This window comes from Megalopta genalis, chromosome 1 (genome assembly GCF_051020955.1).
Source record: "Megalopta genalis isolate 19385.01 chromosome 1, iyMegGena1_principal, whole genome shotgun sequence".
NCBI classification, from domain to species: Eukaryota; Metazoa; Arthropoda; class Insecta; order Hymenoptera; family Halictidae; genus Megalopta; species Megalopta genalis.
In genome coordinates, this window is record NC_135013.1 from 33,355,000 (window position 1) to 33,372,537 (window position 17,538).

At 41.1% G+C, this 17,538-nt stretch overlaps 1 protein-coding gene across 15 annotated transcripts in view; it reads right to left on the reverse strand.

Moving 5' to 3' along the window:
* shi (dynamin-1 shibire) overlaps nt 1-17,538 on the reverse strand; it is a 37,158-nt gene that overhangs the window by 10,076 nt on the left and 9,544 nt on the right. For 9 of the 15 annotated variants that reach the window (XM_076526015.1, XM_076525996.1, XM_076525999.1 and 6 more), the window contains 4 exons: nt 17,175-17,381; nt 16,514-16,689; nt 15,644-15,832; nt 12,376-12,471 (listed from right to left, as the gene is read on the reverse strand). In XM_076526015.1, the coding sequence (XP_076382130.1) occupies nt 12,376-12,471; nt 15,644-15,832; nt 16,514-16,689; nt 17,175-17,381 (668 nt within the window). Of the gene's footprint in view, nt 1-12,375; nt 12,472-14,204; nt 14,877-15,643; nt 15,833-16,396; nt 16,690-17,174; nt 17,382-17,538 lie in introns of those variants that run through there. The other 6 variants (XM_076526008.1, XM_076526022.1, XM_076526031.1 and 3 more) reach the window with 6 other exon arrangements.

Genomic DNA, 17,538 nt, shown 5'->3' on the forward strand with positions numbered 1-17,538 from the left:
TGCTCCCGGGCTACGAAACGACACAAATAGACTGCGAAGTTCATACAATTTTACGGAATTTAGAATCGTCTAAATATCGATCGATCTGATTACGATTGATCTCCTACGAGGCACTATACTTGAACTATATCTACAAATAGTTGCATAAATATCCGCAGTCTGTATTTCTCTAACAAACGAAAATTTAGCGACACGACGGACGATGATGTAAGGTGAGGGTGCTGCGTGTAAATAGAAACATATATATATATATAAAATGGACGAACAAAATAACAACAAAGGGACCGCAGATGGGACGATGAACTGCCAAGGAAATTCAACAGATTTGCACAACATGCTCAAGCGGTAGCGAAAAAAAAACGCATGCACAAATGAACGTGTGTAGAAAGCACGCTCGAAACTTTCGCTGTCGGTTCCCATTTTTTTCTTTAGAGCGAGAGAACCTCGCGACAACCATAATCGAACGGAGCACTGCGATAAAGTTAACGAGCGTCCTTCCGAGCACACGGTTAAATATGATAAATTTGATCGACGTTACTTTACAATTAATATCCTGGACACGTGGGCGGTGTTGGGATAATTAGGGTCAACGTTGGTGGTTTGTTTGTAAAGAAAATAAAAACGAACGCAGAAACGCGAATACGCATTTCAGCGTGCGGGGAAAATCGGATTTTTCCCGCATTCCCATGGAAACCGAGCTAACAAAAAGTACAACCATCGTAATCACACTCAAGATCGAACGGGACAAAGCAAAAACCAGAACAAATTACTGTGAAAGAATCGAAAACAGTGTCTGTATATTATATATACATACGCATATATACAGGGTATCCCAAAATTACGGTACTTCCGGGAAACGAGAGATTCCTGAGGTGATTTGAAGCAACTTTTTCCTTTGCGAAAATACAATCCAACGCTTCGTTTGCGAGTTATCAACGAAAAGCACTGACCAATGATAGATCGCTGACGCCCCGCCCTCGGGACCACCGCCGCTGCGTCAGACGGCGGCGCGACGCGGCATTGGCCGCAAGGGCGGAGCGCCGGCCACCCTCGCTGTCCGATTGGTCAGCGTTTTTCGTTGATAACTCGTAAACGAAGCCTCGGATCGCATTTTCGCAAAGGAAAAAGTTACTTCGAACGTCCTCGGGAACCTCCCATTTCCCGGAAATACGATAATTTTCGAATACCCGTATCAACGTTTCAGATCGTTTGGAAGTCGAGCAACGGGGATCCGGCCCGCTTGCGTCTGGAAAAGGATGTTCCCCGGCGGAAATGCGTTTCCGGTTGTCAGATAGCGGCAGGCTTTCTCTCGAATTCTCATTCTTTTATATATAGAGATATATATATTTATAATCTATAACATGGTATTCCCTATATACACATTTATATTGCAGCAAAACAGTGTTTACGTGGCTACCCGTGAACCGGCGGCTCACGATGGTACAACGGTGTGTGGAGAGTCGTGTGAGGTGCGCAATTCGAAAGCAGACCGATGAACTACCTCGCCAAACGCTTTGCTACTTCAACGTGTATACACCGTGGCAAGAACAACGAGCGCCCCTCTCCGCCGCGCAAACGAGAATTATTATTCTATAGTTATAAAAATCATACGGCACCACCGGCGGGCATCGAAGAAAATAAAATAAAAGAAAATCATCACAAACACACGTCGCTACGCTAATTAATCGACGCTAATTAATACGCTTAACGAACAATATACTCGAGTACATACTTCGTTCCCCATTTGCCGAGGGTTCATCATTTCTTCTAGCTTTCTCATCGCCCGGATTGCGCTCGGTTTCGTTCGCCGTCGACGTCGGGACGCCTTCTTCTCTAATAAATCATCAACTTTACGGAATGCGACGTCGACGCCGAGGTCCCGACGCGAGGCCCCCGTTCGGTTGCTCGGGTTAATTATTACAATTATAGTTCATCCGTTCGCCCTGTTGTCTGACGTGTCGTTCGAAGTTCGCGCGCGCGCGCGCGTCGCAGTGTGTGCTAAAATCGCGCCGACAGTGTGTGCCTAAAATACGCTTCTCTCGCGACTACGCGCGGTCGCAAAAAAGCTGCGGCCACCAACTAGGGCTCGTTCGTTTGTTTGTTTTTTTCGCTACTGTTTAAGGCTCGTAGACGGAAGCATGTGGAATATGATCGGTGCCGCGGAAACCGCGCGTTTCCGCGCTCGGCCACGTGTTTCCGGTCTCGCGCGCGTTTCGGCCACCCCTGCGCTCTCTCCGCGGAGCCGAGCTGGACTGGAGAGACTTCGAGATTCCACTGCTCGTGGAGCGTTTTCGTTTAGAAGAACAATCAAATGAATTCGCTGGTTCTTAACGCGCTGGAGATTACAATAAAAACTCGTTGCTCGAGCAGGAGGCTTTCGTGTCTTCGCGGTCCTCCTTTCGATGTTCGACGATTCTCGCCAATCGGGCCGAGGAATATGTCCAAAGAATTTGTTTTTTTTTTTTTTTAGAATTTCGTACGACACGGGCCAGTCGATTTTTTGCGTGAATCGATGTGAAATTTCGCGTGAATTTCTTTCCTCTCGGGTAAAGAATCGCGAGGCTGCTGCTGGGTACGTTTTCTCGCCGACACGAAGTCACCTCCGTCGAGCGTACAAATCAATTAATTTCGTCACCGTACGCTTCGGTACGATATAACAAACACAGTTTGAACGGTCGCAAAAAATGTGAATCTCGATCGTCGTTTCGTTCGCATTCAACCGATCCGTGACCGCGAAACCTAAGGATTTCTATTACGACTTTATTAATGTAGGCTCGATCCGTGTGAACGTAGGAAGTACAAGAAGAAATATATCGTCGTCGCAAATGGCGACGCCTTCGGACGAAAGGCGGCCGTTTAATTGACGGGCACGAGGTGCGACGAAACGTCGAAGCGACGACTCGTCGTCGTCGTCGATAATAAAAGAAGTCTCGCGATCCGCGGCGAACGCGGATTTCTTTCGCTTATCACTTTTCGTTGTAACATTTTGTAACGCGGATTCCACCCGGACAATAAACAAAGAGAAGAGACCGTCGACGACTCCGTTACGTAGAAAATAGTTCGTTCGTTTCTCCTTCGGCGAGGAGGCAACAGTCGCGGGTCGCGATGCTCGAGTATACAGAGTGTCCTTGAAGTGACGATTTTATTATTAAATTAGTATTATTATTATTATTATTATTATTATTAAATTAAGATCAGCCTGTCGGGTAGCAGAAAGAACCGCGATTTTATTGCTAATAATGGTCGAGTCATTTTCAGTTTCATTCGTTATCGAGTAGTGAACTGTATCTAAATTAGGGGTGGCCTAACTTTTGATCACTACGGGCGACCTGCTTTTTTAAATTATAGGCGGCGATCTGTCAACATCGTATGCGTTAAATGATCATAAGAAAGACAGCAATTTAAAGTCAAAAATAAGTTTAAAATTTATAATGAACACAGATGATATCAGACAGGCGGGTGACTAGGAATACAGAAAATTCTCTCTAATTGACGCTCGGACAATGAGAAGAGGAGACAATTTATTTGTCCAAATGCACAATTTGGGAACAGGAGATACGATTATTAAAGACTTGCGGCTCGTTTTATCGTACATCCTCTTCTCAAATTGTTCATTTCCAAGCTGAGTGTCAATTAGGAAGAATTTACTGTAATTACGCGGTCAACGCTTCGGCCACCCCTGACCTAAATAATAACAGAGCGTCCATATATATAATAATATATAAATATTATATGTAACGATATATTTATAAACAATATACTAATAATATTGATATATTGATATTGTATATAATTATATAAATAATACGTAAATATTATATCTATAATAATATATTATTATTATATTAGCAAGGGTACAAATTAATAAAAATGTTCTTCGTTGCATACAGACCTCCGGGGGGGGGGGGATGTCATCAACAAGATCATAGAGAAAACAGTGGACAAAATTCTGCGATCTTTCCACCGAAACGTACCGATTAAAACGAAAAGTCATTCGAAATATTTTCTCCGAAATTGAACTATATTTGCCGAATATCGACAGAGGAAGGAGCACTCTGTACGCTACGAACAATCGGTGTCGCCGTTTAGAAGGTTCTCCGACCGAAAAAGAAGGAACAAAAAGGTAAAATACAAGAAATCGAGGGTGTGCAAACGTTTCGTAGGGTGGAACCGTGGGAACGTCGGCGAACATGAACTGTCTCTGGAGACACAGTGAGGAGAACGTTCGTTTTTCTGCGCGTGTAGGTACAACTACATTGATATGTCCAAATTGTTGGAACGCTACGCCTCGCAGAAGGCTCATATACGCCTACGCTTGTGTGTACATTAGTCGTCGGAACGGACAACGCCTAGCTAAACACGGTCGCAACGCGAGAACCAAAATCATCCTCACGACCTACCGAACATGGAACATCACGCGCTACTAAACAAACAGTTTATCTCATCTTATACCCTATACAGTATTTAAATATAACGATCCCCATTAATCATAATAACGATAATACCGATGATCGTGATTTCATTCAGATCGGAATACGCACAATCTATTTATTCGCTTCAATTCTGCCGTTTACCGCTTTTGTTTATAATGATTAGCACGTGTGTCTTGCGCGCATACGTATATATATACGTATACATATATATATAATAATAATAATATATATATAATATATATATTATATAATAATAATAATAATTGTTATATTATTATATTGTTATATATATAATATTTATATATATTATTTATATAATTATATACAATATCAATATATCAATATTATTAATATATCGTTGATAAATATATTGTTACATATAATATTTATATATTATTATATATATAATAATAATATATATATGCATATATATGGATCTGTACAATAACATTACAATAATACCACTTGTGGCCTGCTCGCGAGTGTTACCGTCCGTGTGTTTTGCGTGTGTGTGTTTGTTTGTTTGTTTGTCGTGTGTGTATTCCTTTGCGTGGATCATTTCTCCGCGTGACAAGTTTGAACGCGGCTCGATTTTCGGTTCTCGTTCGGCGGAACGATTAACATTGATTGTTCAGCGTTCAGCCGATACACCATGCTCGCATTTGTTGCGAACAATAAGCGACCGTTCGTCTCGCGGGAGCGACAAGCGAGAGAGAGCCGTCGATCTCGCGCGACTGTTAATTCATCTCGCACCACCGTTGCGTCTCGAAGTAACCGAAAACGACACAGCAAAACCGTAAACTCTATTCTTCACAGAAGTTCGAAGAGGGATCCCGAAGATCGTAGAAGACGATAAGAGGCCTTGATTTAAATACGATTTTTATCTAACTTTAAAGTTAGATCGAATGCCGTGGAAATCACCGCGGACCAATCGTTACTTTACCAGATTCAAATGAAATCTTCTCGTATTTTAATAAACAAGATTTTGTAACGTAAAGTGGAAATGTTGGCACCGAATCGGCGAAGACACTGATTTCCCTACGAAACGAATAATTCGCCTGCGTTAAAAAAGAAACGAATTCGCGTACATACGACCTGAAATGCTTGCTTTTTTCAAAAAAAAAAAAAAATTGTACAGCGACTTGCGCATTGTTACCGTGCAATTGTAATTATAAATGTATAAAATACGAACTCTGCAGGAATAAATTTCAAGAATAATTCCACTCAAGAGAATTCGAAACGAACGAAGGTTTGGCCCTTTCGAGACGATTAGAGATTCGCAGAATCGGGAATGGACAGACGCGTTCGCTGAATTTCGAAAAGCGCGACCGTCCTCGGCACTTGACCTTGGAATCTGTCCTTCGGGGGAGTGCGCGAGAGGACGATCCTTTGACTTTCTCGGAGAGCCGAGAAGGGAAAACGACGTGGACACTCGAGGGTAAGTGGCGAGCGCCCCGAGAGGGTGCTTCCGAATGCAGGAAACCGGGGAAAATGGGACTCGTTATACCTGTGGAGCGTGGCAACGTGCCAGACAATGGAAGAAGGAAAGAAAGATCGCAGGCGGAACGAAGCCCGACAAACGCGATAACGCTGTTTTCAGTTGTGTCGCGCGATCATCCGAGCATTCCTGCCAATTGGAAACAAATAGAAAATTATTGTCCACGCGCACCCTTCATTTCTCGGAAATGCCATAATTTTGGGACACTCTGTACTATAGGTGTCCCACCATCCCTAATTTTGAGGGGTGAAAAGTGAAAAAATAACAGGAAAGCGAATATTATACATATATAAATAATGATAATTAATATATATATATATATATATATATATATATATATTAATTATCATTATTTATAATATTTTTTAAATTATATATATATATATATATATATATATATATATATATATTATATAGCTTAATAATTATTATGCTAAGCGAATGTTGCAACTTTTTTGAAGATTCATATTGTACCAGCGAAAGGGTTAAAATGTACAACCGGTAGGAACGACAGCTTTACGTATCGGAATTTCGTCGATTCGCTGCAGCGTCTCGAGGACTCTAACCTTGATTGCAAATTTGGACCAAAATTAGACCAATCGAAAAGCAACTCTGCGTATGCGACCGTGGAGGTATTTAGGAGAGGCAATGCTCTCGATTGCAGATATTAGACCGATCGAAGAGCTATTGTTATCGATCGCGTGTAATGCGACAAGAATAGGACCGTTGCTCCTGGATACAAATGTTGCACACCGTTCGAAGAGGTCTGGATTATGCATACGCGACAAAGACAAGATCGTTGTCCTGGATTATGAAGATTAGATCGATCAGGTTGTTGCCCTGGGTCGTGAAGAATCGTGGCTCTCAGGTACAAGTGTGAAATTCGAGACAAGGGATGATACCCTATTCCAGAGGTGAAAATTAATACGGTAATTTCTCCCTAAGAGTTTGTTACAGTAAAAATTCCCTAAGTGTTTGTGCGTCGAGATTGCGCACAAAAATGGACAATTTGGGAAGAGGAGATACGATTATTCGAGCCTTGCTTCTCGTGTTCATAGTTACCGATCAACAGGTATAAAAACGAGAACCCTAAGCTCGAACAATCAAATCTCCTGTTCCCGAATTGTCCATTTTCGTGCGCAATCTCTGCGCGAATTAGAGAAAAATTATTGTACCATGGATCAGAAAGATATCCGAATTCAAAGAAACTTGTCGCTTTAAAGGAATTCGCATTCGAACTGAATCTTGCCTTCTTCGGACGCCAAAAATCCAAGATGCGGATTGAGTTAGAAGGGAATATAAACTTTTAAACATCCATCTAGGATCCAAGAGATGGAAAATCATGCTTGAAACTCGAGTAGGTCGCGAATTAGGCCCCACCCTATGCTGCGTAGTCTAGAATTCAACGATTTTACAATAAAATAACAGTCGTTCCTCGTTCCAAAAATCCAAGACTCAGAAATTGAGTTCGATGGACCAAACGAAAGAATATGCAACTAGGATCCAAGAGATGGAAAATCATGCTTGAAACTCGAGTACGTCGTGAATTAGGCCCCACCCTATGCTACGTGGTCTAGAATTTAACGATTTTACAATAAAATAACAGTCGTTCCTTCTTCCAAAAATCCAAGATACAAATTGAGTTCGATGGACCAAACGAAAGAATATGCAACTAGGATCCAAGAGATGGAAAATCATGCTTGAAACTCGAGTAGGTCGCGAATTAGGCCCCACCCTATGCTACGTGGTCTAGAATTCAACGATTTCACAATAAAATAACAGTCGTTCCTCGTTAATTCGTCGACAGAAACGAACGGTGGAGAGATTTACAAACGCGCTCGGAACAGCGCAATTTTTGCGCCTCGTATTCGACGCACGAGACTGGCCCGCATTGTTACCACGTTTTCCCGATAATCGTTTCGCCTTTCTTTCCCTGTCCTTTTGCTCCATTCTTTTTTCTCTCTCTCGAACGATCGATAGGTGGGAACGAGCGACGCGAAGACGCGCAGTGACGCGGGGAACGCGAGTCCATCGTCGTCGATGCTCTTCTAAAGCGATTTATCTACCCAAGGAGATCTTCGACGGTTTGCTGTAACGAAAAATAATATTTTCTTTTTGTAATTGCACTTCGATCATTGCCCTCGATCTTTCCGCGCGTCACTGCGCGGACCCGTTCGACGAATCAAAGCCCCGCTGCTGCTCTGCTCTCTGTCGCCGCGTAGTATCGCCTGCTCCGCGACCGTTTTTTAATTGCGCGAACCCCGCCGGCTTCCGATTAACGATTATCGAACCGCGAAGCCGTTCTGTTCGGGGAACAGCTGCGAATCTACTGCCGGAGGGAGAATCGTGGTGGAAACGGAGAGAGCTCGAGTTCGATATTTTTTGTCGTCGGATCTTCTCCGGATCTGTTCGAATCGATCGATCGGTGAACGAGATACCGGTTCAGCGCATTAATCTCTGTGTTGAAACGTCGTGGTTCGTTGCTAGACTGCTTACCGATTGTACGAATTCATGTTTGTAATTGTTAAATCAAAGATACACAGTAATGTCTCTCTAATTGACGCTCAGATTGTCCACAAAAATGGACAATTTGGGATTATGGAAATGGATAATTTGGACGATTAATCGATCCTTGCGGTTCATATTTATAGTCACGAATTGTCAACAACTATAAAAACGAGCTGCGAGGCTCGAATAATCGTATCTGCTGTTCCCAAATTGTCCATTTTTGTGCACAACCTGAGCGTCAGTAAGGGAGACATTACCGTACGCCGGAAAGAAATGTTGGCGATTCGAAGAGAAACGAACGTTGTCGAATGTTTTATATGTTTCTATGTACAATTGAATAAGCTGAATATATTTGTATTGTTTAAACGTTGTTGAAGATATTCGTAAAACATAGAAAAATTCCGTAGCATTGAACAAACAAACGTGTGGAGGAAGAACGGATCGATGAAATAGCAAATGATTGATTGTAAATTGAAAGTGAGAGTAGAATTGTAAATAATTGGTAAAATTACGATACAGTGCAATGAATTGGTATAAAAATTCTGAATAGAAGCTACGCTTTGATATTTATTTTTAACGTTTCCAAGCAGTTTAGCAAAATTTCAAATTTGCATTCGAATGTACAGTCTAGCTAAATAATTGTCACAGTCTTCGGCAATTTCAGCATCTCGCAATTTTCGACGATATATTCTTTAAACAATTACCAATCGAGGAACACAAATACGGTCGAAAGATGTTTCAATTTTGACTTTTCGAATCCGTTTACCGGGAGCGTAATCTTTCGATTTCCCCGGCCCTCGTGCAGACGCTGCAACTTTCCTAACTTAATTAGCCGATACGTGTCCATCTGTTGCAGCTTTCGTAAGAACGCTGCTTAATTCCATTATTGTTGTTTCCCGCCGGTTCACGGTTCGCGGAGCATAATCCATTGTTCTTGACGGTTTTCTTGCAAGACTTTTTTTTTTTTCTTACGCACGTTTCCCGGCTTTACGCGACCAGCCTGATACGTTACAGTCGTCTCTAATCGGCGAGAAGACTTCGAAACGAATTCCAATTACGACAAATCATTGACGATTTATTTACCAAAAGATTTTGTACCGGTATAAATATCGAATACATAAATATCGAACTTAGTTCCCTTGCGATTCGAATTTAATTCCACAATCTGACTTTTCTTTCAATACTGCTTCGTTCACGGACTAGCACAAAAGCTCCGTATTCAGGAAACTCGAATAGAAATATTAATAAACGTTAATTTCGTTAACCATTAACCGGTGCAATACGATTTATGAACGGAGCCTCCGAGACACGCAGGTTTCGACGACAAGCAACCGATCAAATAGACGCATGCACGTTTGCCATAAACAACGACTCGCCAACGTTAAATACAACATCAAACGAATATCCTCCGTTAATTTAAACGTTAATTTAACCAAAAGTATCGCAGCAAACTTGTCCGCAACCGCGTAATTTCCACGATTACAAAAACTCACTACTACTTCGTATACGCTACGTTATAACCCGGCCACTTCTCCGCCTTCCGCCAAGATGATCCCTTGCCAAATTACTTGAAACGATATTTCACGCAACGACGAAACATCTTCCACTTATACGTAACAATATGATACACGAAGTCGAGGACCGGGCGTACTATGCGTGCAACCGGAAGCCGTCGTTCCGCGAGAAAACACGTGCCGCGTCGTATAATCCTCCCTTATGTACACATTACAGTCTCAACTAAACTGTGAAGTACGGTCTCGGTGCCTGTGACAGCAACGAAATATCTCGATCGGTATACAATGGTGCTCCTGAACGGCCGCCGCGTGATATACAATCATTATACACTGCGTTAACGATACATGATTGCTAATTAAAATTACTCCGATCGTTCTTTATCATCTTAAAACTACTCGGATCTGATCCCTTCCTTTTCGTTCGCTCGTTATTTTAGACCTATCCAGAGGGAGAGAGAGAGAGAGAGAGAGAGAGAGGGGAGAGAGAGAGAGAGAGAGAGAGTAAGAGGGAGAGGAGTGAGAGAGGAAGAGAGAGCGCGCGAAGAAAGTGAGTTTGCGACTCAGGATTTTCATGCAAAATCCTCGAAGCATATCTACGCTATATCACATCCTATGTCTGAGCACGTGTTTCTTAGTTTCTTGCTGTTTGCTGTCGTTATTTTATTCCGTAGGGAATGCTCAACTATATTCTTGTTCTCCTAGATATTTATATATGTATAATACGGTATGTGTGTGTGTGTGTGTGTGTATGTATGCGTGTGTATGTCTGTGTGTCTTCTTCGTTTAATCGTTAGAACGGCTAGGAACGGAACTAAAAACATGGTGAACATCTTAAAGAGGTAGAGAAACAGTGACTCTCGGTACTCTGGGCGTTGCTTAAAAAATAAATTCGGTCGCATCGAACGTTGTGTTATTTGCTATGCCGGTTACGACGCTAGAGCTATGCTTCCTCGTGCTCGCGCCGATTCGAGAATTGACCAACAACGAAACGGGTGTGTTTGCTCGACCTTTTTCCCCAACAGCATGACATTTCTTGTTCTCTCTCCTTACGAATTTCTCAAGCAACCGACCCGCACGGAATAATATACAGGTTGTCCCAAAAATGTCTCGCAATCCGCAAGTAGAGGATTCCTGAGGTCATTCGAAGCAACTTTTTCCTTAGCGAAAATGCGATCGGCGGCTTCGTTTGCGAGTTATTAACGAAAAACGGTGGCCAATGAGAGGCGAGCTTGTGCAGCGTTGGGCGGCCCGGCCAACTGGCGCTCAGTTCCGCTCATTGGCGCGGGCGCCTCGCGCCAGCCGACTCGCTTCTCATTGGTCGCTGTTTTTTCGTCGATAACTCGTAGACGAAGCCTCGGAGAAAATTTTCACAAAGGAAAAAGTTGCTTCAAATGACCTCAGGAACCTCCCATTTCCAGATTGCGAGACATTTTCGGGACGCCCTGCATATCATCGCACGTGAACGTATTCGTCGCGTACAAAAACAATTTCTCTCCTCAATCGACACCACGATAGCGTTACAAAGTTTTCTTTTGTTTCGTTTTGCTTTTACTGTTCTTGGTAGACTTTCCAGGATAGTTTCACTGGATCGCGTTTCATCTATGGGTGGTGGTAGTGGGGTGGGGGAGCGGGGCTATTGCAATTCGATCTCTCCTCTTTACACGGTCGCACCGGTCAAGATCGCGGGCACGTCTTCGGTGCGAGATGAGAACGGCATCCGCGCCGGTTCTCCCTTTTTTTGTCCCTGGATATCTCTATCGTTCGCACGAGAATGCTCGTGAATTCTGGGAAGCTTGTTTGTCGTCTGGTCTCGTCGACAAGCGCCGTACATACACGGCAATTGTACACGGAAGGTCGCGAGAAGCGGGTCGTCTTACAAAATACATACAGAGTCGCACACCCTTCGCGTTTCGTAATCGCCTACGCGACGTTATGCGACACAAGCGCACACAACAGACCGGCGCACGTGTGCGTCTCAATCGTTTTCTTCTTTTTTTTTTGTATTGTGTGCAGGTGTGTTCGATAATATGTCATCTTCGTAGGCGTAATAATCGCTGTTAATTCAATTTTCTCGGACCATGCAAGAGACACAGATAGTTAGATAAATAGAAAGACATATAATATATAGAGAGAGAGAGAAAGAAAGAGAGAGCAAAGAATGGAAAAGAAAATACAATAGCGGCCACGCGGAACAATTTGTTATTCCAAAACGTTCTATTATCCGGGGAGGAGAAACATTAAAGACATCGAATTAGTGGTAACTCTGAACCCTGAACAGTCTACCAATCTACTTGCGCAACATAACGAGGAGTTATACCAGTCGCATTAATCGCAAATCGTGGTTAGAAGAGCGAGAGGGGGTGGGGGGTATAAAGATAATATGCCGGTCATAGAAAAGTATGGACAGCTATGGTCTATTTACTTGATCTTGAATGCATCCATCAGCTCGTTCACGGCGGCATTTGCTGCGGCCTGTGTCGCGGCTTGCGTAATCCTCTGCTGCAGACCACCCCCGCGACTAAACATAACACCACGGACAACTCTCATTTTCATCGCTGATTTGTTCGCTTGATGACTTGCCTGCTATGCCGTATCGTACGTATCGTACTTTCACGTTTAGAAAACCTAAGGCGGTTTACGTTTCGTAGAACAATTCTGACGACAACCGCCAGGTGCCACAGTGTACATATACGGTGTCTCGACGGGTCGTGCAACCCTTTCTTAACGCGATTATTGCTTGCAGAGACTTATATTGCCTTCTCGCGACTCTTCGCGATTACTGGATTTCTGCTCGAGCTGCTTGTTACATATGACATGGGATTTTTAACGACGCAAGCAACGTAGTATTTTCAATGGTAATATAACGTTCGTCCCGATAAAATTGATTAATCGAAACGGGCATCTGTGATCGACGTAACATTTTCGGTTTCGTTGAAATTCAGTGTTTTTTTTATTGTTCAGATGTTTCGTTTGTAATCAGATGCTTCTCATGTTGCCAACAAATGGTGCGATCGTTTACCGTATTTCGACGAAATGAATCGTTAATGTTACGCCCAGCTATTTGCGATATTATATTTGTTTCTCCGTTTGCGGGAGAATTATTTTATGAAAAGCACAGAAGGTGTGATAAATAAATAAATTAGGATGTAATAGTATTTTTTGATTGCAGCGTCTTGTAAATTTTATGTCATATGTAATCGTTTGAGAAATGGAGTTTTGTTCGGAGAACGAATTTTGTTCGAACTGGTATGCTTCCTCGTTGTAAAGATAGTTTGAAAACATTTTTCAAGAGAGAGCAAGTCATTCGAAAATATTTATCAAAACAAATCACAGAGGAGAAGCACAAGCACACTTTTAACTGTGAATAATTTATATAAATATATATATAACACAATAAATAACACTTTCATAAACAAATAACATTCTCAAGATATGGATTTCATTGTAACAATTATGTAATACTGATTACAACGTATTGAATGATATTCGGTATTTGTTGACTGAACATTTAAAGGTCGACTGCATAAGAAGAAAGTAAAATAAGTATAGTAAAATAGTTCAATTGCTCGTACAATTGCAATTGTGAATTGATCTAATTAGAGATAGGAATTTGTTGTTTGTTGAGTAAAAAAGAAATTATGGAAGATTTTTTTTAAATATAATAGAAAAACCTCGAATCTTTTACAACAGAAATTACCTAAAGAAACAATGCTCCATTGGAAGTGGTGGGCATGGAAATCCTTGCAAGTAATAATTTGAACAAGAAGATCACATCCGTGAATCATAGTTGCAAACCGAACATATACCCGCGCGTACATGCTAAAGAAGTAACCCAGAAAATTTATAGATCAAAAACGTAATGGGAGCACGTGGCACGCATTAGTAACACTGTACGATAAATGTCCCAATTGGAAAAAAAAGAATGAAGATGAACAAATTTGATAATGCAGGCACCGACACATCCGTCCGTAATTAATGATCGACAAGATTTCGAAATGATTTCAGGAGAGTTCATAGAAGAAACGAAAATAGAAAAGCAACGGTGATAGAGGGAAAGCTTACGATTGTAAAACGTGTTACAAGACCATCGTGTATCGTTCAATTACATAATGCTTGGAGAACATTTGAACTCGACTGTTCGTGGAAAACACTCGGAAACGCATATCGCAAGTGATCGTTTGGCTATTTCGTTATCGTCCTTTCAAGTAAAATGTCATGCTGTTAGTAAGCGAATGAATACTTATCCACCTCTGAATAAGAACCCAGGACCATTTTATTTTACAACATTTTTAGTTGTATATACAAGCGTCATGTACAATTCCGTCGAACTAATTTACAATGAAAGAAATATATTCACTCTACCTATTATATTTATTATATGGCTCGTGTTCGTTAACGAGCGTGATTCGTAAATATCTAGTTTATTTCTCATGAATTTCCGATCAATCGTAGACAATTAGGATATTTTAATTAGGGGTGTGCAGAACAAGTCTCGCGGTGCAAGCTCGCCCCCGCGCGTATTTCTCGACGCGACACCGAAACTTAGTACATATAACGACGTTTCGGAAATGAGCCTCTCAAGGTCGCAAACCGATTCGAATCACGGGAAAATGATATCTTTGGTCGTTCTTACGAAATAATTGGACCGCTCGAAAAGAAACCTGAATATGATGGAAATCGTTGTTTCAAACAGTCTGTCAAACCCCGCGTTAATCTAAACTAAATGACGAATCAATGGCGCGGCTCGCACACCCCTAATTAACAGTGATCACGTAATCTGTAATATATGCAGACAGAAACATATAGCATTAGGAAATTGTATTTCGTGTAAAATGTACACTGAGTAGATGTAATCGATATATTATATATGTATATTAATTAGTAGGGAATAGGCGAGTTAGTGCGAAGACTTATTGTCGGCGCCTGCAATAAAAAGTGATGTTAGCACCAAAGCCCCGGATCACACAAAGCTATAGAGACAAGCGACTGCAAACTTCCACGTTTGACATCTCTTTTGTCTTTCTCTTATCTTTTTTATTTTTTGCTCACTAGGTTTAAAGACCGAAAATGAAAAAGGACCTTCACCACGTTAACACAGAAAACATAGAGAACTGTTTTTCTCTCGGACACAAAACTAACAGAACGTTGTGCAGAACTTCTTAAACGTGAGACTTGACATTTCAAAGGTACTTGATAGTAAAAAGTGCCTCCAATTTTGCATATTCTTAACGGTTCCTGCATTACAACCCGACGAGTTCAAAGAGGATCCTGCCATGCAGAACTGTGCAGGGAGTGTGCGCTATCGTGTACCATGAATATATGTATTAATGTATACAATGTGTAATAAAACCTATTTTGTTCATTTCAAGAGACTTGATATCGCAAGGTAAATTGTTAAACAGATCTTGCAAGATATAAGAGATAGTTCTCGAAGAGACGTTCAACACATCAAATTTGTATATTGGTAATTGTCTGTGTTAAAAAAGTGGGAAATAGTCTTTATAGGCAGGGCTTAAAATTGAGAATACAATGTACATAATAGTTATTAAGCATTTCACTTATGTCAAATATATTTCATTCGGGTTATTAGATTAGTTTTCTGTTAGGGGTCCTTTTTAACTTGTCGGGTTATACAGACTTGGCAAATAATATTACTGGTAAAAAAAACCTGTAACTAGCGTTGTACTTACGATGGTATTAGTGGAGGCGGTAGGGCAGGAGTAGCACGGGCCGGTGGTGGTCCACCGGGTCCAGGTCGGTTGGGGATAGCCGGTGCTGGCCGGCCACCAGCTGGAACCGGTGGGGGTGCTCGAGAACTAGAAAGAGGTGGTGGCTGTGTCACTCCACGTCTGGGACCACCAGGAGATGGTGGTGATAACCTGTAACAAGCGCAAAGATTATGTTAGTAAAAAATCATCAGGCTTACCTAATCCAAATAATACATCATGGTACTTCAAACATTCAATCAACGATACTAAAATAATTATAATTGTATCTTTGAACATCTGAGATTGTACATAATGTAAGCATAGAGAGATTAATAACACTTCAATAGTAAAGTGTATAGAGGAAATTTTATACGAAATGTTACATTGTTTCTAACTTTCAATAAAACTTTGAAATCCCTTTGAGGTATAAGATTAGAAAGGCAGTACCTGAATCCCAAAATTTGCACTCTCAGAGGCTCATGTAAACGTTACGATTAAGAAGAAATGTGGAAGACGTTTGCAGCGTGTAAAATATTAAATAATATTTTAATAAACAAGTAAGCATGTGAGAATACAAAACGCACTGAAAACTCGGAAAGGCTTCAATTGGAAATGAAGAAAACACATGAAGCATCCCGATTAGTGTATATACAGAAAAAATAATTAGACATTCCTTTTTACGCTTGAAAATAATAGAAGAGAGAATATACTTATTAGAAACGTAGTAGCTCTTACCCAAGACTGTTTCAACGGTGTTCAAGTATATGTGGCAAAAGCAGGCAGTACAAGATTGAAATATACCAAATTAGTTAAATGCATAAGCGACCATGAGAATAATAACATAATTGTTACCTTGGATTCTCGCCGGACGCCAACCAGTCGTTCTTCACCGGCGGGGGCACTGGGGTGGAGACCGTGGCCATCGAAACATCTCCAATGATCCGAAGAGCTTCTTTGCATGCGTGGTACATGCGCAACATTTCTTCCCGTTTTTGTGCTTCCTCGGGTGATTCTTCCATCATTGAAGCCTGTAATTATACAATGAATTATATAATTATTTAGTTGCATCTTAAACAAGAAAATACATAGTTAGATCATTTCAGAATGTCTTATAAAAGAACGATCGAACGTAACACAATCGCTACCAGCGTTACGTGCAATGAAAATCAAATTAATTTTGTGCACGTCGTTACGTAACCCTTTGCAATTAGAGGTAATCTCTGACGTGGCAACACTATTTTTCCTTGGAACTCTCAAGTCATCCCTGGGCGTGATATCATTACTTTTCCCCAGAACTTTTGAGTCACCTCTAGCATGGTAACATTATTACTCTACAGGATACTATTGAAATCCAGATAGAAAAACTAACTAGCGTATCATTAAAAAAATAGGCTGCGTTCGATGGAATAACTAGAACATTATTATCAAAACAAACACTGATAGCGATTGTATTATTGAATTTAATGATAGAAAAATGTAACTAAGTAGAATGTTTTTTTTCGAAAATATTTACCTGATCGCCACTCGCATACAGATGTGCCAACAGCTCCCCATTAATGAAATCCTTAGCATTGTTAATGATCAAATGCATAATTGACTTTGGAACCAGATCACGGGTAGTTTTCGTAACAATTTTCATGTACGAATCTACTAAATTCCTAATAGTCTCCACTTGACGCTCCAATTGAGGATCCATAGATGACTGAGCTTCTGATCCACCCTATAATCGTGAGAATTATAAGTTTCATGTGCTAATGATAACAGCGATAAAAGTTAAGATTTATATTATATTTAAACATAAGACAATAAAACCTGTAAAAAACTATCACTGCTATAATAAAAGTGTTAATGATTTAATGTTTAAATGCAAATGCTGT